At 37.8% G+C, this 22,229-nt stretch overlaps 1 protein-coding gene and 1 long non-coding RNA gene across 2 annotated transcripts; both read right to left on the bottom strand.

Moving 5' to 3' along the window:
• Positions 1-7,125: 7,125 nt before the first annotated feature.
• On the bottom strand, positions 7,126-9,696 carry LOC145220126 (uncharacterized). Its single transcript, XM_080087420.1, has one exon. The coding sequence runs from the start codon at positions 8,296-8,298 to the stop codon at positions 7,777-7,779; it is 522 nt and encodes a 173-aa protein (XP_079943546.1). The 5' UTR covers positions 8,299-9,696; the 3' UTR covers positions 7,126-7,776.
• Positions 9,697-13,968: 4,272 nt separating this feature from the next.
• LOC145220129 (uncharacterized) lies at positions 13,969-14,756 on the bottom strand. The gene is made up of 2 exons (XR_013857998.1): positions 14,205-14,756; positions 13,969-14,135 (listed from the first exon to the last, which is right to left on the bottom strand). It is a non-coding gene; the product is annotated as an uncharacterized LOC145220129 (long non-coding RNA).
• Between the last annotated feature and the right edge of the window lie 7,473 nt (positions 14,757-22,229).

The following is a 22,229-nucleotide window of genomic DNA, read 5'->3' as shown; positions in this document are numbered from 1 at the left end:
GACGAGGTTTCTGCGTAGTGTGTATCAACATGTGTGATTTTAAATGTCCACTGAGACCGAACCTTTTCTCGCAAATGTGACAATGGTGAGGTTTTTCGTTGGTATGAATCAACAACATATGTCTCCTTAAACCAGTTCTTTGGCTAAATCCTTTTTTACAAACATCACATCTAAAAGGTTTTTCTTTGGTGTGAGTCAAGATGTGTCGTTTCAAATGTCCATGTTGACGAAATCGTTTCTCACAAATTTCACATCGGTGTGTGTCAACATGTGTATTTTTAAATATCCACCTCGTTTAAAGCTTTTTTTGCAGACATCACATCGATGAGGTTTCTCCTTAGTGTGCATCAACATGTGTTGTTTCAAATCACGTGTTGTAAGCACGTTAATGCCTCTTTAAACACATTCAATGACGGTTTCCCATCGAATCTCTTGGCCACCCTTTCTGCTACTTCCGCCCACCGAGATTTTAGGTATCCTGACTTGTTTGTTCGTTCTTTACTAAGTCCACTAGTTGTTGCGGTATCTCCGGAGTGCTTTTGAACATATAACGGGTGTATGCCGCCATATCTTTTACCGCCGCTATATAACTGACGCTTATCCCCAGGCTTTGGAGATTCTTGATAACACCTTTTTTCCTATCTGTTCCCATCGGGAGAGGTGGAAATGAACAGCCCATGAATTTTTTTTAGTTAATAAATTCGGGCGACACACAGCTCCACACTGGGTTCTCGGACCAACTATTGTGCGGTGAACTGCACACAGTACCCGGTCGTCGTTTCCATACATTTTACCACCAGTTAACGCGTTCTGACAAATATTGACTGACAAGTGATGTTATGTGCTTTTTGTGTCTCGTAGTTGCGTAAGCGAATGGCCGATTTTACAGTACCACTATAACGACTAATCAAGTGTTAATTCTACCTGTTCGAAACTGCTTATTTTTCGACCTTCGGGAGTAAAAATCCCAATCCTAGAAGTCCGTTAAAACCAACGCAATTAATACATAAGTCCCCATCCCTAAACACTTATGCACCTTGCGCTTGGAAGTTAAATCCTTCCATAGTGGTCGGAAAGGAACTTCTGCAAAGCGAGAATGCGAGACCGAGATTATAACTTGTGGTTGAATTATTTCTTTCTTTACACCAACAATTACTAATTGTCGGGTTTGAGTTTGTAACCTTCAGTGTTTCAAACTTCCAACTACTCACATTGGTTGTCGTCAATGACCTGCACGCGTTTATTCCAAAGATCACATACATACAGGATTTTGCCATCCTTGCTGGTGGTACAATATTGTACCTAGCCCCCGAACTGACCTGGGGACTTTCCTTTTCTCCCCACCTATAAAGTGTATGTGTGCAACTTAGTAATGCAAATTCCACATCAACACTGCAAACCAAATTGGGTTGAGACAGTAGGAAAAAGTTGAGTTTGCAAAAATGCACTGTTTTGGGTCTACAGCGTAAAGTAGGTCAAATAAATGCCCAAATTTTGATTGCTACGCAAACTTTTATACCAAACCGCATTTACCCAAATAATTTGGGTTCAAGTGGTACTAATGCAGAATGTACCTAAATTATATTGTTACCCAAATTTTGAAGTGTACTAAACTGAATGTTCCCAAATGATTAGGGTAAAAATGATGAAGTGCCATTACAATTTTCAAAAAAGTCAATGTTGCAAGTAAATTTGCATCTTTTATGAAACGAATGCTTTCTATAAGCATGTCCCTTCAATATTGACAGATTTTTGCAACCACAAACTACAAGCAAGCCACTTTGATAATGCGGAAAAAAACACTCGCTACAGCGGTCATGCGTATACGACGAACATTGAATGGCAGGGTGCGCTGGCATATCTAGATGATATCATTATTTGCGCCAGTAGCTTCGACGAACATATGCGTAAGGTTGATCAAAGCTGGGTTAACCCTCAAACCTTCGAAATGCGACCTCTTTAAAGATGAAGTGCGATTCCTCGGTCACATTTTCTCAAAGCAAGGTATTTTATGTGATCCCGATCCGATCCCGAGGAGAGTCAAACATGTGCGTCAATTTGTAGTTTTAACATCCTACTATCGCAAGTTTGGAAAAGGCTATGCATCTATTGCTGCTTCCGTACATAAATTAACCGAAAAAGGCTGCCGTTTTATATGGACTGATCAATGTCAACAAGCGTTTTCATCATTAAAACTAGCGCTTACCACAGCTCCCGTGCCGTGTTATCCAGATTTTACAAAGCGGTTTGTGTTAGATACCGATGCCTCCGATAATGCTGTTGGTTGTGTTCTTGGACAGGTGATCAAAGGAAAGGTGCACGTGGTAGCATACCGGAGCCAAAGCGGAAAGACATTACTCCGCTACACTTGAAGAGCTCTTAGCAGTAATTTTTGCGACCAAACTTGTTCGTTGTTACTTGTTGGGCAAAAACTTTCTTCGAACCGATCACTCGACAAGGAGTTGGACAGATGGCCCTTCGTCACAAACACAAGCTGTTAAAAATAGAGGACGCTGGAAATGCTTTCTTTAATAATGACGCATTGACAGCAAGCGTAAAGTTCATGTATCATTCAAACTGGAGTGAAAAGACCCATGGAGACAGGCAAGATAATAAAGCCACTTGCATATTTCTCACAACCAACACACGGAACCCAATCATAAAAATGGCTAGCTTAGAAGAATTACAACCGATGAAAAGAAGGTTTCTAGAAGCCTATTGGGATGAAGAATGTCAGACGCCCGAAACAGGGTGTCAAAAAGAAATCAGTAACAGACGAAATCCCAAGAGAGGATATAAAGAGCAAATCCAAAAAGCCATAACGAAGCACAGACACCGCAGAAAAAGAAAAAAGCAAGTGCCCTCTTCCTAAACAAATTCGGGGGATGAATGTGATCCACTAAGACAAAGTAAATAAGGATTTATCAGCAAAAGTAATAAAAAACAACTAGAAGACATGGAGAAGAACGAAGCCTCTTAGAGAACATGGTGATGCCTGCACAATGGCAAGCTTACGGAAGAAGATGTGTTCATAGAGCCTGTGATGCCCAGTGCCTTTGCGAATCCGAAAGTGTCACAAAAGTTGAAAAGTCAGCTAACGCATCAGACGACATACTGATGAAAATCATGGCAGAGGCGGGAATCAACTTAGACGAAATGGCACAGCAAATTTAAAATAAAAAAGTGCTGTGCTTGTGCAAACTGTAAATATGTTGTGTTATATATATTATATTGAATTTGGTGTTTGTTTTACACGTACGAACTAATAAAAAGAAAAAAGGTTAAACGGAGAATATGGTAGAAAAAATAAAATTAGGGTACCATAAGAATTTAGTAAGGCCTTAAAGGCGTCACGGTTAGGTAGATATGAGCAATGAGTAAAAAAAAACTGAAGCTTTCGACTGGCAAACCAAATACTTAGTCTTGTAGCATTTCATAATGTTATGTTTGTGTAACACCTTGGACTAGAAATTGTACGAACAATTATTGACCTGATTTAAGTTGTAATGGCATTTGGTTGTTATAGTGTATTTATTTATGCCAATCTAGCCAGCTATCGATGGAAGTATTGGCCAGGGTAAAGCGTAATGCCATTTACAAATCCAAACCTTGTAACTCCGTCTGTTTCCTTTTCATTTAGTGTGAATCAACCTGTGCCTTTTCAAATGTTCATGTGTCTGCTTCTTTGCATGATGACTTCCGCATCTAAGTTCTACCTAAGCTGTCTTTTTTTGAAAACGAAACATTCATCTTTTCTCGTTGTGGCTTTTGAACCAGCTCACTAACTACCGTGTTAGAATGAAAAAGGGGACTGTGACTCTTTTTAAAGTCTGGTTCTCAAGCAGGCCTCGTGAAAAGTTTTAATTTAGTGCAAGATTTTGAGTCTGCGATTGATGTGGGTCATCTTGTTCGCTTTTGACTGTTTTAAATTATTGTTTGATGTCTTAAGCTGGCCATCTAACCCTAATGACTAATTTTTCAGTTTGTGGTGTGTTTTTGTATACGACATCTGTAAGCAACATGTTTGTGACACGAATGATGTTGAGAAGATTTAAGATGGTGATTTCGTTGGGAGTATGAAAGCAATAATTTGTTGATTGTCCAACGATAAACCCTCTAGAACCGTGTGTGTGTGCAAAAAAGTCTAGGCCCGTTTGAAACGCGGATTCGGCTCAACGTGGTCTGTATTCTGCTAGACATCAGGAAAGTAGTGCGCAAACAAAAAAATGAATCCCAACCACCCAAAGCAGTTGTGCAACAATAACGCAGGTTGACTGAAGACAACTAAAATCTTAAACAAGGTATATTAATGTATACACACAAATGCGACGTGATGTAGGTATAAACTTCTCTGGTCTTAGTGTGGTTGAAACTTACCCTCAGTGCCTGTCTCATTAAGTCAGTCAGCAAACGCGAATGTACTCAAGTGACAACGTGTTACTATAACTCGGGGCGAATAACACGCAACTGACAGTATTTCTGACCAAAACGTTTTCCCAAGGTTTTGGGTATCAATCCTAACACGTTTGGCACAGAACATTCATTGTATGGCTTTCAAAGTTTGATTGATTATCCAAACTCACAAACTAATATTGGGGCGAATTTTGTTTAGTGTGAGTCAACATGTGTGTTTTCAATGGGGCGTGCCTGGAGGTAGTGCAATACCAGGACAACCTCGGGTAAGTGTGCCTATTTTCGTGTTTTTTTGCAAATTGTGCTCGGGTAAACATTTTAGAGATCTTTGATTATTCGTATTTTAATAATGTCAAAGCATTGTTGCATTCCGGGGTGTGCTGGAAAACGCCCGAACCCTTTGTATAGCGTACCAGCGAAAAGGTTTTGTCCATCTGATAAAAAGGACTGGGCTAAAAAGTTGGAATTTTCTTTGTCACTGCGAGCTGATCGTGATATTCATGATTTGTTTTTACGAGACTGTGTCAAAATATGTGACAAACACTTTGCTAAAGAGGATTTTGTGCAAGGTAAGTCTGTTATAACTAGGTACAAGGAGTTTATAGAGCTGTATTGCATAATTTTAGACAATCAGGTGACCGACCTAACATCTTTTACAGCCAAGAAGCGAAAGGTGTTAAGGGCAGGGGCAATCCCAATCTTTCAGATGCCGAAAAAATTACATTCCTGTACTGCAGTTGATCGTAAACCACCAAAACACCGAGTTTTTGCAGAAAAATGTTTATACAAAACATTTGCAACATTTGTTAGTGCAGCAAAGCAGTACGATGCCACATCAAACTCCTGGAAGGTTACAAATGTGTCGGATTCCGAAATACACATATCTAAATCAAGTCAATATGACCAGGAAGAGCATTCAGTTTAAGTTAATGAAAATAAGCAAATTGATGTTCATCATTTTTGGATGGCCAGGAAAAGTCAGTCTTGAAGTTAAAGAAAACACGGTTCATCAGCTTTTGATGTTTGTGGAAAATTTGAATATCTGTAAGGGGATACAATGTATTGACCAGGAAAACGAAACAAGACATGCAGTCAAGCAAATACAGACCAGCCCATGCAAGGCATTTCAAAGTAGTCCACCAATAATAACACATTATGCATCCAGGTTAGAGCCTCAGTAGTTACAAGTTAATTTGCTTGAGTTCAGGTGTGTTTATTCACAAAACATTGTTTATTCCTCAGAAATACCGATTACATTTTATTTGTGGAGAAGGACCAAAACGTTGCTGGGATGATTCAAAAAAGGGTGAAAGAACAGTAGCAAGTTTACAGTAATCGAGAAAGCACCTAAAGACTAGTATGATAGAAATGTATATCTGTAGAATATGTCATTTACAAGCCCAAATTCATGATCTGTTACAAAACCCTGCAAAACAAATAACTTTGGAAAATGCATATGATATTCAACAATGTTTCGTGACAGGCCAGTATTTTTGAAAAGAAGTATTAGTCCGTTCAGCTGAAGTGTAAAAAACTAAATTCATATATCTGTATTTTAGAGAAAGAAAATGGTACAATTGACCTTCGTACCTTAACGATTGGACTTGCAATTATCGCATTGATTTTGTACCTGAAAATTGTTTTGATTGTTGTCCTAAATAGAGGGCGATACAAGAAAAAAGGTTGAAAAACAGTACTTTAAACTAGTGATGCACCGAAGTTTCGGTTGGCCGAAACATTTCGGCCGAATACGCTGTTTTCTAATGTTTCGGTTTCGGCCCGAACTTTTTTGAAAATTCGGCCGAAACCGAACTTTTTGATTGCATGGAATTAGTGCCTAAAGTTTCATCTTCGCCCATACGAAACATCATAAATTAATTGTGTGTGGTATCTAAAAAAGAACCAGTCACGTTGTTTGCAAAATATTACAAGTTTAGTAAAGGTTTCGCATTGTGAAAACGATTTTGGTTTGTCATAATTGAGTTTACTCGCATCAACAACACAAGGTTCAGTTGAAAACGTCCATAAGAAAGGGGTTTTTTGGTTCGGCGTGATTCGGCCGAAATTATTCGGCCTCATGGCCCAATATTCGGTTTCGGCCCGAACCTTTTTAGGCGGGTTCGGTGCATCACTAGTTTAAACTGAACTGTTTGTTGTTGAGTTTAAGGTTAAAACGCCGTCTCCTTTATTGGAATAAGCTCAGATAAGCAGTAGCTCATACAGCCAGGGACTTATTACAGCGAAAGATACTTCTGTAGTGGTAGTAAGTACGACGTCAACTAGACCAACCCCTACATAAATTGGCGAACCCGGCGTGACCTTGACGGACCCTGTACTCAAATACGAAGCTATCCACCTACAGTTCATTGACTATTTCAAACCAATAGTCGTCGAGACGATTTTGACAGCAGGTTTAATTCACACATCAGTCGACCGTCCGCAATCAAGATGGTTTGCCCGGATATGTCTGTCAGCCGACATACCGAGGGTGATACTGACTCGTTGATTAAAGGCAAAAGGCACTGTTTATTCAAAGCGCCATATTCGCTGAACGTACTAATTTAATTTTTATACGCCTCTACCTGCATGCAACCACATCTACAGCGGTTTCTGTAGTAGTACGACCTTCAACCAGCTTACCACATTACCAATCTTAACTGCTCATTCGTTTGTGCTAAAACGATCCTAGTGCTTTTATTTTAACAACAGCAATTAGACGGAACTAATTATTTTATTATGTTTTCTTAACTGACTGCATTTGTATACTGTTTACAGCTCAAGCAAGAAAATGAGTGCTTTAACATGTGGCGGAATATTCCCTCAAGTACATCACCAGAATGAAACATTCATTACCGGGGTGCTTACATCTGCAAAAATCAACTAAAACCGTAAGTCTAACTTTACTGAATTTTATTGGTTTCAGTATCCGCAACAAAGGCCTTTGTAGTCCTGCCAACTACTGTATCTAACGCAGCTCGTTCTGCTTGCAGATTTTTTTATTTAGGAGCTGAAGAGGGGTAGGATGTAAGTTTTGCTCGCACGTTGCTCATGCAATCATTCCAAAACATATATCAAACGCCGGAGCATTTGAGTGGTAAGTATAATAGCTAACACAACTCATAACGTTTTTACCAAAATTCACCCGGCAATATTTAGTAGGTCGGTTTGTACTGATCATATGTCTTTAGGAAGGCTAAGCGTTTGTTACAAACATCACATTAATGAGTATTATTTTGTGTCTTTACATTCTACTTCAGCGAAATTCAAGACTAGCATTGGTGGTTTGTTTGTCTTTAATGGCAAGTTGACATGCGTTGTTTTAACACACCTATTATTAGGTTTGCAAACATATTATGGATGGTATTATTTTACACTATGAGTTAACATGTGTGATTTCAAATGTTCAAATTGTCTAAACACTTTTTCACAAACATCACATCGATGTGGTTTCTCTCCAGTGTGAGTGAACATGTGCCTTTTCAAATGTTCAGCTAGACTAAACTGTTTGTTACAAACATCACATCGATGTGGTTTCTCTCCAGTGTGAATCATCATGTGTCTTTTCAAACCTCCAAGTCGACTAAACCCTTTTTCACAAACATCACATTGATGCTGTTTCTCTCCAGTGTGAATCAAGATGTGTCTTCTCAAATTACCAACTCGAGTAAACTCTTTTTCGCACACAGTGCAAATATAGGGTTTCTCTCCAGTGTGAGTCATCACGTGACGTGAGAGGTGAAATTTGCGCCTGAAGGATTTTTCGCATAACTCACATTTGTAAGGTCGTTTCAGCGACTTTTTCCAAGGATGTCTTATGTTTTCAGAACACATTTTTCTCGGAACATTTGCATGAAGTTGGCTTGAAACCAAACCGTCTTTCTTCATGGCTTACTGATGAACTAGTGCAGATATAAATGTAAGGTAAATCACGGGTCGCCCCCTAAACAAAAACATTTTGTAAGGTATTAGGTAATTTTTTTCGTGGCCACATCCATACTACGCTTTTTCGCTAAAGGTGCAAAGAATCGAAACCAGAAGATATCATTGAAAATCCAGCTTAAACATGACAAAATACAATTACCACGATTCTGGCTAATAATATAATGGGGGCATTCGACTAACACATTTTAAACAACTATGATAACAACGGAAAGAATTAAGTCCTGACAACTACGACTAATGTTTTTTCTACTGCGAAAATTTTATTGTGGTCCGTGAAACTGTAGTCGCCCTGTTTAAAGCCACTACTTTGTACAGCTCAGCGTTAGATCAACAAAAAAAGACTTACCACGCTTCTAATCTTTTCAAGGTTATCTCAAAAACAATGGCGCAAAGAAACTCATATAATTCTAAACTTATCAGGCTTTTGTCGCAAGGAAGTATGATAAAGCTACTCGATCTAATGAAAACGTAACGACACAAGCATCCGACTGTAAAGATGAATCTTTGATAATTTCTGTTTCTAATCGATAATACATAGATATTGGTTTCGCGCAAAACATTGAATCGCAGGTTTTTAAAAACACAAATTTGTAACTACACATACTTTTTCGACTACTCGCATGTTTACAACCGAAATAGCTCAAGTTGCATCTTTACACAGTTTCGTGTTTTTATGCTATGTTTATAGATTTTTGTACGTTTACTGATTGTTGTTAAACAGCTCAGCACATAATCCACAAAGCATTCCTCTTTTCACAGTGACAACGCAATGGTAACTTTCTTATATCGCACAGAAAAAGTGCAAAACGATATGCCGTTTTCAAACTGGACAATGAGCCATTATTGTAGGAGGTTTGAGCGTTAACAACAAGCATCTTAACTTTATATCTCTTACAACTTAATGTCGGAGCAGTTCTTTATGCCCCTTACTTATGTTGTGCACGTGCACACTATAGCCCAAAATGCGCCGCGTGTCATCACATTTTTCATAAATTATAACAATTATACGTAACGCCGAAACGTTAGTGTAATCAGAGCCACTATACTGACGTGCCTGGGCCTTTTTTCTTTCTTTATTCGTATTTACCCTCAAGTAAACATCAACCACATATCACGCACATCTCGTGCAGTCCTTGTAATGACCTCTCGGTCATAAGACGCTCTTATAAAGAGGCCGTTTAGCGAGCACACGTGGTGATTACAAGACAGGCACGAATGCTGCCCACATATGTTGGAAAGCACACTGTATTAAACACGCATTTGACATGATCCCAAATCGAGAAAGCTACAGCCAATGTAGCTTGGTTTACAAAGTTTGCTAGTGAGATGGAAATGCCTAGTAAAATAGTTTATGAATTTTTTTACTGTCTTTAACGGTTTTTCTAAAAACAAATCATGCCAACAAAGAAATCTCCTAATTGAACTGCTTCCTTTATCACTGGCATTAAAATCTAAAATTAGAGATAAAACAGGTGTGGCTACAACCAAACTACCTACTCATGAACAGCAGGTGTGTGATTACTTAGGAGGAAGTGTTCTCTGGAATCGGTTTTACAAACTACCTACTCATAAACAGCAGGTGTGTGATTACTTTGGTGTTCTCAGAAATCAGAGACAACTATAACGTATTTTTCCAAATGAGCAGAGATAATCCACATCCTGTAAAAAATTGCTGGGAGTTGTAAAATTTGAAACCGGCTTGTTACCAGTGGCGAACAACTAGGACCCAGTAAGATAAAGTAAAATCGATTTGCGACAAGGATGTGGAGGGTTTGAAAGTCGGAGATTTAATTACAGATAATCACAGTATCACCCCTAAAATCGAAAAAGTGGAAAACCGTTTTGAGGTGGTAGAAGATAAACAAACAAATAGATTACAGACTCTACCCTAATTATTGGAAAAGATCAGAATCTTCCCCTCATATTTCCTCTTACATCTGACAGTTATGGGGCGCATCAAAAATACCAATACACCGTGAAAGTTTAATAACGCCAGTTAGATCACGGGAAGAATTAATTTAAACGAATTAATATCTAAACCGGCTTAAAATCCGCAAACCGATTTGGACAGGATAATTTTCCCGAACAAAAGCTCAACCCGAAAATACACATTTTCAAAATCTAACGAACCGGACCTCAAAAACAAAACGAAGTCAACCCGAACCAGAACCCATACGACAAGCGGTTCAACTCCCTGCTACAAAATTTCAATAATGCAGACGAGGCATGTTTCTTTTTATAGCCAGCTTACATTTCAGCGAAAGTGAAGAACAACAAGTTCGGAAGTTATACCTAGAAACACAAGAAAACTACTGATATCGCCCATAAACTATTTATAACGACTCGCAAAATATTTAAACACTATGGTGCATGTGTACCTTCTTAACGTCAAGGTTTACCTTACCGTCAATGTAAGCGCATGTCTTGATTAAGGGTGACACTAAAACGCTGAATGGGCGGGACGGGCGGAATGTCGTGAAAACCGCTAAATATCGGTTAAATTGCTGACGGTTAGAGCAATTAAGGTTGGGATAAGGTTTTATAATAGAAAATCATTAAAAATTTCGCCGAACACTACATTCCGCGCCCGAAACGTCCCGCCATAGCATTTTTGCCTAATGTCAGGAAATAGTTGAATAAGTTTTAGGCAGGAACATATTTTGATTCATATACTATTATAAAACCTCAACCTAACCCTAATAGCACTAACCGTCAGCAATTTACCCGATATTGAGCGGTTTCCGCGACGTCCCGCCCATTCAGCGTTTTAGTGTCACCCTTGATTAATACGTACTGGACCACATTAATCTCAACCAACGTTAGCAAAAAAAATTAAAAGCCTAAAAAGGGTAATCACGTTAAATAACACAACTCGACTGTGACGCGGCAGAGGGGTCTGATTGGTTAGAGCAGAAGTGACCAGGCACGTCAATACGGTGGCTCTGGTTTTTATAGCAGAAACAAATGTACATTAATCTGCGTTTTCTGAGCTGACAATCGATATTGTTTTGACAAATAGCTTGTTACCCTTCTTTGACCAAAATGTTATCCGTGACCATGCGACATTTTGATATGAACTGTTGTCATGCGTATATTAACAGCGAGCTTTTGTAAGTCATACAAAAGAAGACAGTGGTTGAAAACAAGCAAACAGGACAATTGTTACCACAAGCCATTTTTTAGATTACTCTTCACTTGCTAAAAAGTTTACAAATATTTTTAAATGTAGTGTGATAGATGACGGTAATTTTGGTAACAATTAAATAAATAAAATGAGGTCCTTGTTTTTGTCAATAAGCCTTGAAATATTCAGTAGTAGGTGCATTCTTCATGACAATAATTTTGCGACAAGCTTGTTAATTTCTCAAGACACACTGGTTAAGAAACACTGCAATCATTCTACACTACGGCAGGGCGTCAGTTACCAGCCAACTGTTTTTGTTTTGGTAAAATTACCACAAGAGCTGTCGTGAAATACATTCATAGGTTTGTAAAATTCCGGCGAAATTTTCATAGTTTGCAGATAAGAAACAAATTTGTATTTAGCGAAAACAAGGAAAATCATAATGCGCGACGACTATCGTATTACAATACGGAGCCGTGTGTGGGTCATAGAAGAAAAACTTAACAAACGTTAAACAAGTGTGCTGCTGACAAGGTAGAAACTAGAAACCAGTACGTACAAATTTTTGAAACTGGAAATTCTTTACTTGTTTCCTAATCTTCCGGGCATTGCCCATCCAGCAGTTTTATTGTAACAATCTACAGAACGCCTTCACCAGGATAATGACATATCGTGCAGGACAAAATTCCAATAAAGCGATAAAATGCAAAACATACACAAAAAAACAGCGATAAGAGGATCGCGCGGCTGCAAGCTTGAACCAACGCAGTGATAAAACAAGCTCGGTGGTGTCGATAGTTTCTGTTCGTTCATTGAGTTGGCGTATGAATGGATGTTCCAAGACTCTAGGAAACTTCGCTTATGGTAATCAGTTTCCTTCACCAACACCTGGGCAGCGGTTACATCAATGCTGTGGTGTTAAGTAGTTGCATATCAATGTTTTTTATGGATGCTATGCAACTCCAACACCGACACCTGTATGCATCACCCACCATAGCCTTATAATACTATGTAGCTGCAGCGCGTTGTACCACTATCCACCAATTGTGCCCGACACTTTTTTGCGCTTCATATCGTTTTAACGTTGCGCAGCTATTTCCGGCTTGGTGATTGTTTTGGTGCAATGGTGTCGTCACTACGTTGTCTTTCACCAAGCGAAATAAACTCAACTCAACCAATCACCTTGACAACCGAAATTTTTTATTTCATTCCTTGGAAACTGTAGATATTGTCAATCAGATTCTAATTTATTTAGATCAAATGAAAGTTATTCAATGACTGCAGATTTAAATGTTTTTTTCTGCCACAGCACACAGTACTAAAACACGCCCTTCAGCCAGATTACACTAGCTGTGGTGTGGATATTTGCATGTATAGGCCTACAAAGTGGATTGTATAGTCTAATGCAGCCATCCAGTTCATCTACAGCAGCGGTTCCCAACCTTTCTGGTGCCGTCACCCCATGATAACATTTGCCAAGTTGCGGTGACCCCAAGGTCAGAAATTAGTAGGCTCTAAATTAAAATTTACTGTATTTATTTGAGTGGGGTTAGCGGTCCTTGGCCTAAAACAAGTTGGGAGATGTGTCAAACTCAAACAACCTTGAGGGCCAAAAACAAACTTGAAGTGGGTCTAGGGCCGCACTATTAAAACATTGTGACAATGTAAGATGATAACAACAACAAAAGTTCTAAGATTTAAAAGTTCATTACTGTCATTCTGTATACAGATATACTGTGGCACATTGTAAAAGAACCAACTGTACTTTATTGCTTTGTGCGAAAACAATGGTATGCAATGACGCAACAATCGCAATTGTTGATTATGAAGGCGGGCTATTTCGATCATCCTACTGAAACGTTGCATATACCACTAATAGACAACGACTGTATCATCTAAACTCATTGGTCTGACAGGCTATTTCGTATGAGTAAAAAACAATAACTTATAAAAGTTACTTTGCGGGCCACATGTTTTAGCCCTGCCTTAGGCGACCCCAGTTGGGGTCGCGACCCACAGGTTGGGAACCGCTGATCTACAGAATACAGAAAATGACTTTTTTAAGCCATTTCAGGAAATTTCAATTTGAACTACAGTAACAACTGACCAGATTTCATCAAAGAACTCTATAACCAGGAAGGTCAACTAGTGTTTGTTCTTTTATGACGTTTTGCGTCGTCACGCTTGGATAGCACGGGATACAACTTCTTGGCTTACATTAAACTGTGCAGCAACGTCGCCAAAAATCAGGAATTTCTTTGAATTTAGTGCAAATTAGCTACTGTAAACCATGGAGAATCAATTAAATTTGCCAGAGGAGGTTATTAGATGCCTTTTGTCCACGAAAACCTAACTGGAATCGCGAACGTCCTAACTTTGAGTTTAAGTCGATGAGCAACTGATGTTACTGTAACGTTTTCTGTCGCGTGTTCCCCTGTTTTCACGCAAACGTCACACAATGTGGCTCAATAAAAAACGCGGACACCATAAAGGAACGACAATTCGTTTTAATGGTATGGTCAATTCCGGTTTTTCTGCGAATGAAAACGAAAACGTATAAAGCACAAATCGCACTCGAAACACAACAAGTAAACATACCGACTGTTTGGCCACAGGGGTTTTGGTATTTAATGATGCTTTAAAGGCCGAACAAATCCTGCACAAACAACCAAACATTTACAGTTTTAGAACAAAACTTCACATTACAGTCCAAAGCCAAACTTACCAGCAAAATGATTCACAAATGCAGCTTTATCAAACTCAGCAATTTATTTATACTTTCTAGCTGCTAAATAAAGGTATCAAAGTTTAGATTGATGGCTTCAATTCAAATTATGCCTGTCAGCAGTTCACAAACGTACACCACGAGGCAAGTTAAAATGATTGCAACATACACCGTACACAGGCAATTGACGTCACGCATTAGAACATTAATTGTCACGCAATGAAACAGGACAAATTGTTATACGTTTTGCTGGGCAAAGTTATGTTCACAACAGTTGGCGAAAACGACGTAACAGTTACAGTCAGAGAAAATTGTTGCAAAATTTTCGTTTCTGTGCAATGATGCACAAAAGTATTTTTGGAAGGCGTTTCTAAACCAGTGGCAATACAAAGTGCTTGTTGACTCTTTTACAGCACACTATCTCTAAATAAGAACTGCCAAGAGTACCTTCTCATGGCTAGATAAAGGCATTTGAAATTGACATTTTAGAGTATATTGGAAGCTATTTAATTAGAAAAGCTATAGTAAAGTTTCCAGAAATGCTAGTAGTGGTTGATTGCATGTGTAATTCATATTTACATGGCTCTGTAATTAAGATAATGAAAAAATCTTATGGCTGTTCCTTGAGATGTTTTTAAATTCTTTGTACAGCATATTTATTTAAAGCCGTTGTTGTTACGGTTGCTAACAAGGCATTTGCTGACATGTCAGATGAAGATTCTTCAAATTTCTGCACAACAATATGTCATATTGTGAATCATTTTGTTGATGTGTTATCGCTTGCATTTACCAAAAAGTTGTTTAGAAAAATGTGCTTATGTAAACAAACAATCTAAGGGTCTTAGAGGTAATGTAAAGGAAAAAATATATCTAATGTATCAATTATGCCTAACACTGTTACATTTTTCAGGAATTATGAACAGAGTAGCATTCCAAATTTCTAAAGAATACCTCAAAGTTGTCTTGTGTAATAGTATGAAAACAACCATATTGAATGTAATCTCTTTAAGTAACTGCCTAAGCAATTCAATGTAATTGTTTGAAGTGAAAATCAGTCCACTTTGTGTCAGTGCTGCACGTAAGTACTCATATTCTCCAGCACGCTTCTCCTCTACCAAGGTTTAAACTTTAAAACTGTTTAAAGGTTTTTTTTGTGGCTGATTGGAATACTGGAGTTGTCATCAGTTTAAACAAGGACTGCTGCTATACTACCTTCCACAACTGTACTTTGTCAACAAACTTTTGCAAAATTTATATCCATCACTTGCATGTTGAATTGGGCATTTCACAAAACAATTAATTTCATCGAACCATCTAAAAAATCAAAGCTTAAAAATTTAGTCATATAAAAGGTTTGTCACAAATCATACTCTGCAAATAGATACACAAACTTTTCTTTAGTAGCATTAAAGAACTAAAACTGAGTATTTCTTGTTGGTGCTTATTCCTGCATGGCATTGTAGCAGCAGATGTTTTATCCCATATTTTCTTAAAACTTTTTAATTCAGTTATTTATTATAAAGGTTAATCGTGACTTTTCAAGGTGTTAGATGACTTTTTTTCTTTTTCAGTGTTACATACACTTATTGAATTCAATAATAACTGCAAAAACTGAAACCCACTTACAGTCGTCCTATAAAGTCACGACTAACCTTCAAACAAATAAATTAAAGAAGGCAAAATAATTTTTAACTGTACTACTCATTGCCGAACTTAACAATGTAGTACACAGGTTTGGCTTTGGAGCTTACTGACTAGCGCTACGTTACGGGAGGGGCTGCGCGAGCCACAGCACCTTTCGCCTGTTTTGCCCGGCATGTAGCTTTTCTAAGTGCGCATGCGCACAACTGAGAACGTCACGAAACTGGAGCTGCAGCTCCACCATAGATAACATATTAGTGCAATAATTTTTTTAAAAATAGGAAAAAAATGCCGATAAAGGTGGAAATTATACTTAAGGAATATAATTATCTCTAATATTGTGGTAGGAATATTAGGTAAAAATATCTAGGGGATGCTGCAGCCCCCTCGTGTAAATTTTGTTTAAACGTTTTGCACACTGCATTTGTCACAGTACCAAACTACATCTTTTAGCCAGGGTGGCACCATTCATTACATCTGTCGCATTTAGTATAAAACTGCTTGTTGTCAGGTAACCTACACTTGCAGTAAACTGGAATTTCAAAAGAATCCCTGATGCGATTTGTAATTGCCGAATCAGAAATTATTTCGTTCGGAGAAGCTTTACTGTTTCCAGCCACTTTCCAATCATCTCGCGCAAACTCGCATCCTCGAACACCGCGTCTTCAGGTTGCATAACGGTGCAAATCGCAGCAGCAAATGCTATCCCGAACGGACCGAAGGTTTCGGATCCTGCTCTCTGTCGAGATACATTGGGGGAAACACAGTTGATATTTTTGTTGTTACAGGTAATAAGTTGTGAAATGGGGAGTTGTTCTTCTATCTTGTATGTTGTGTTACCACCACACTATCGTAAATCATAACAGTGGGACCTAGATACGCCAAACAACTTTGCAACTGCTCAGAAAGAATGTTCATTGCTGAGTCTATACGATTATCGCCAAGCCAAGTTTTGCTCCTTTTTACATCCACCAAGTCATCTGACGTTAAAGAAAACTTTATTGCACAACAGCGCCGAGCTAAACCGGATTGTTCGTGCTCGCAAAAACCTTTTGTTAATTGACGCAAATTTCTCTTTATTGCATCGTTATTTTGCTGAACTGTTGAGCCTAAGCAGTCCCGCAGGAACACTGCGGGAGATTGCATATACTTTTCCATGCTTTTGTCTGGAGCTGTGAGCCTACTTCGTTTATGCCTCATTTCTTTAGCTCCCCTTGATTCTGTTTGTTTCCGCTTTCTCTTTTCACTTATCCTTAAAACACAAAAAAAAATTAAAAAGGGGTTTAAAAATACAAAACGCAAGTCAAAACAAAAACTGAAATGAAAACGCAAATCAAAATGAAAACGCAAATCAAAATAAAAACGAGATTGAAAACAAAGTTCGTTGTTTCGCCGTGGCCGAGGCGTGTCAAGTGCCAGTTGCGAAAAAATGAAAGTGAGTTTTTCCGCCGTGGCCCATGAGTGCCAGTGCCAAATGTGACGTCATATTTTGATCACGGCTGAGTAACGTATTCGCGGGGGAACAGTCAGGTATGAGTGAAGTATATGTTTGTGTATAAGAATTAAGAACCTGTAGCATTTGGGAACTGTACGCCTACGTTTGTTGTTGTTTTGTAAAACATACTGAATATCTAAAAATAAAACAATAACGGTAAATTGCAAAGCCCAGTAAGCGCTATTGCTTATTTTATATATGCAGCAACTTTGTACTGAAGATTAAAAAATGACAGAAACCTGGAAAAATTTCAAATGCAAATGAAAGATAAAAGAACAAGTAAACCAGACAAAGGGGCAAGATTAATTCAGATATCTTGGACAAAAAGTATTTGACAGTGCAAAGATGTAGTTCGGAAGTTTCCGGCAAATCTCAAAAATATTCCAAAGTCGGTGCTCGTGAATTTGTACCCTATAACTTTGAAAGTGTTTCTTTGGAAAACATTAAACAAGCATGTAGCTTACACTTTTCCCTTAAACATATGGTGATGTACTCGCTGGTGAGCTGGGGCCTTCCTGCCAGTTGTGTGAACTAATACCAAATTTAAAAGTTATTCATATTCGTTTCATGTCAAAGAATAGAGAAGGTGCTCTATCAAACACAAATGAAACTCCGGTTTGCAGTCTTTCTCTACTAATATAATGATCTCCCAATTCAAAATTGATGAGATGATGTGGGGCTGTAAAACCAGCGTTGACTTCAAAATAGAGGAAGAGAAGTTTGGAGAGGGTGGTTTCTGCAGAGCATTCAAGGCAAGATCTTCATCTAAAGATTTTCCCGGTGTTTGGGTGGTTAAGCGATATCTCCCTGAAACTTTTGAGCTGATTTCCAAAACAAAACAAGGCCCTGAAGAACATACAAGAAAAATTGTGCAAATGCACACCCTGGCCGCCAATTTTGCTGCCCAGTTGGGAAAAGTTGGTACTGAAAAATGTGCTGATGAATATGGTTACATACCAGCTTACAACAAAATTTATCTTGGAATAATAAATAGACAGATATAAACTCAACATTTCACAAATATCTTTCAAATGATGGCACAGTTTGTGGGTCTGAGGAGACTGAGGTTTGCCAAAAAAAGCCCTTTGTTTGGCACATTTCAGTTCCTTATCAGCAACCGACAACTTCTGCTTACGGATATTCAGGGAGGACAACAAGTTTTTACTGACCCAGAAATCGTTTCACAATCTCTTACAACTAAAAAGGGGACAGTTTTGCTTTGCACTGGAAATTTAGCCACCAAGGCAATTGACCCATTTATTGAAAGCCATCAGTTTAATATATATTGTCAGTTGACAGGGTTAGAAAGTTTGTAAGGGGTTTTTATTGTTACACTTACAATTGCATATTTCATTCAAGTTCCATTTTTAATTTTAAGATAACTGTGCCTGCATTGGTTTAAGTTATCATTGTAGTAATATTGTTCTTTTGTCCAGAATTCATTTGCCTGTTTATTTGCAGATTTTTGTTACCTATGCTGAAAAGTGTTATAGTATTACAACCATTCCTTTTATACTCCATGGTACTAATGCTAAACCACATGTGCTTCCGAATACCTCGTGTCTTCACATATCACACCATGGCATTGTGTTACTTTGAAAACATGTTTACTTTCAATTCTTAGCAATAAAACATACAAAACAATACAGGCTGGTCATGAACTACAAGTCTTCATCTTCACCAATGCTTTGCTTTAAAAACAAAAATGCATCAGTGCAGTTTCGGATCTCCAATCTTGGATTGCATCAAAGTCCTTATGTTTTCATTTAAGTAGTCCCCTGGAGCCTCCAGTACACCGGACAACTCGGCCACGTGCTCGTAAAAAAACAATCCTGCCACGCAGGACCAGGTCCGTTGCTTTGTTATATCCACTGATCTCTATAAACCCTGGATTGCGCTACTGGCCGTCACGGTTGAAGCGTAATGGCGGCTGAAAAGGAAGCCCCAAAAATGCATTTTGTATAGCGATTTTTGCAGATATGATTTGTAGATTAATAGGACGCACGTATTCGTGTGTGTAATAACCTATAAATATGCGTAGATTGACTGTGATGTGTATTAGTGTAGGTGTACTAGATATACGTTGTTAAGTTAAAGTGGAAATAAATGTTTTATTATGCAATATAAGTAGTTTGCGTGCCTTTTTAAGTATTTTAGACATGAATCCAACAAGATGGCTACTTCCTTCACACAAGATGATGTAATTCTTTCTGTGACATTACCTTGTGCTAATCCAAACTGCTGTTTTTGACTGTTATCAAACTTCAGGAAAGTCTGACGAACATGTGGAATAACGTTTTAATTAAAATCACAAAAACTAAAATAATATTTCAATTATTTGCCTTTTTTCTCTCAATTGAGTGCATTTGGTTTGGGTCTTTATTATCTTGCCATGGTGATATTATGAAATTTTGCAATTCTATTTTTCATTTATCATAAATTTGTTTCCAAACATTTCAGACATAATAGGGTTTATGTTTCTCCAATAAGCAACCTTTATTGTCTCTGGTAAAATTCCACTAGAATGTTTCAGTCTCCTCCCAAACCCTCAAGCTTTATGACACTGCAAGATTACAATTCAGCCTTTTTTGACAACAAATACACTACAGGGGGATTGGAATCAGATTAAATATTTTTTGTGTGCATACTGTTCTACTTCCACTGTGTATGTTTTGTAATTATTTCTGACACTGCCTGTAACATGATATGCTGCACATTTTAAACTTAAACAACTTTGAGGTTGTTGTTTTTTATTTTGTGAATGCACCATCTGTTATAATGGTGATCATCTGACCCAAAAATACAGAATATCTGTATGAACTTGGCTGGTGTATTTGTTGCCTTCAGTCCTGTTTAGCAAGAATTTAAATGTTGGTGATAACTGGTGTGCAGGTGTGTTTTTGCAGAAAATTGCTTATTAGGTAGAATAAAAACAACATTTCATGATTCTGACTGAAATAGTACATAAATAGGCAACTCATTTGGGTAGTTAAACTTGTCCACCCTAACTGCTATGATGTCTTAAATGCATTTATATGCACATGTATCTCTTTGAGATATTGGAATTTTGTTAAGAGTTTGTAGTTTGATACCGTAATTTTCCAAGTATAGTGCGCCCCCGTGTATAATACGCACCCTAAAAATGGCATGTCGATGCTGGAAAAAAGCCTGTACCCATGTATAATACGCACCCAAATTTTTACTCTTAAATCCGTAAACAAAAAATTATTTCAGAAAAAAGATCATCTTTTGAAACAACCGGATGTTATTCTGCCGGTCAGTATCACTGCGCATGTGCTCGCAAACTCGACAGCGAAAAATGTTTAGGAATTGTGTAGGGTACATCGTGACAGCAAACGAGATCTTACTGGTCGCGTTCAAGCGGAACCGATCTTAATACTTGCAGAGAACATTTTTATTTTTAAAACACAAATGAAGTTTAATATGTATCAGATTAAAATACCTAAAAATCAGAATAATTAAATTCAAACTTATATACAAAATTTTCGTTCGATCCGTTGCATATCGGCAATGATATCACCCCATTTACGTTGTCGCTAAATGGGCAGTGTGCAGTATTTGACAATAACACACCATCAAGGATTGCACCATCGCATCAAACGATGTGTCGTCAATTATGAATTTTACTGACTAAGTGTGTTGGGCAGGATGGCTAAATGTGATGCGCGATTGACAACAAACAAGAAGAAAGGTGTGATTTAAAGTTTTATTTCGAGGCAGATTTTCTTCAAAATTTGTTGTACCCATGCATAATGCGCACCCTAGATTTTAGGACAATAAATTAAGTAAATTTTGCGCATTATACATGGAAAATTACGGTAATTGACAACATCAGAAAACATTTATTCAACACATGTTGGTTGCAAACTGAAAAGGGTATATTAAATGAGCTATTTGTAAGCTTACTAGATTTATGGTTTGTAACATAGAAGCAAAATAATGTTGAACCTACTACAAAAAAACTTTTAAACAGCCATATTTTAGCTCCAAGACTTTGCTGACAATCAAGAACAGCAGTTTGGATGAGCACAAGGTGATGGTACATAAAGTATCACATCGTCTTGTGTGAAGAAAATAGCCATTCTTGTTGGATTCGTGTCTTCAATATTAATAAATGCATGTAAACTACTTATATTGCACAATAAAACATTTATTACACTTAATAATGATTTATTTCAACATTAACTGAATAATGTATTACCAGTACACATACACTAATACATATCACAGTCAATCTACGCATATTTATTGGTTATTACACACTGGAATACATGCGTCCTATTAATCTACAAATCATATCCGCAAAAATCGCTACACAAATGCCTGAAACAAAAATTATCGTCATTTTTCCACTCTCTCCCCATTGCCCGCAATGCATTTTTGGGGCTTCCTTTTCAGCCGCCGTTACGCTTCAATTTGCTTCAAAAATCACCCAACCGTTCAACGGAGTAGCGCAATCCAGTGTTTATAGAGATCAGTGGTTATATCATGTGCTTTACTTTTGTTGTTTCTGATTTCCAGTGATTTTTTAGATTGTTTATTATCTCCATTCTCCTTTTAATTTTTTTTGTTCGTGTAAATTGTAAGCTTAGTTGTTTATTTCTCCAAAATTTAACGCCTTTTTAATTTCTGTTTACTTTGCTTTTTCAGATTGTTTATTTGCTTTTTAGTTTCCGTCCATTTTTTTTCCACGTTTACATTAATTACTTCGTTTTTGGACATTTGTCGCCCGCCATCTTTTTGCCACTGTCACCTTCTTGTGTAAGGGGTGGCTGAAAGTATGACCACGTGGTCTTTCGCTGCCCCGCACGCATAACCTTTGTGTACAATCTATTTTCGTCGATTTAAGTGCAAATAAACTAAACTAA

This window comes from Phallusia mammillata, chromosome 3 (assembly GCF_965637545.1).
Source record: "Phallusia mammillata chromosome 3, kaPhaMamm4.hap1.1, whole genome shotgun sequence".
Taxonomy (NCBI): domain Eukaryota; kingdom Metazoa; phylum Chordata; class Ascidiacea; order Phlebobranchia; family Ascidiidae; genus Phallusia; species Phallusia mammillata.
The sequence above is the reverse complement of the archived record's forward strand: the minus strand, read 5'-3'. Positions and strand labels throughout refer to the sequence as shown.

What these genes read in the sequence shown, in the direction of transcription:
- LOC145220126 (XM_080087420.1), bottom strand. Translation starts at nt 8,298, where the DNA reads ATGAAGAAAGACGGTTTGGTTTCAAGCCAACTTCATGCAAATGTTCCG.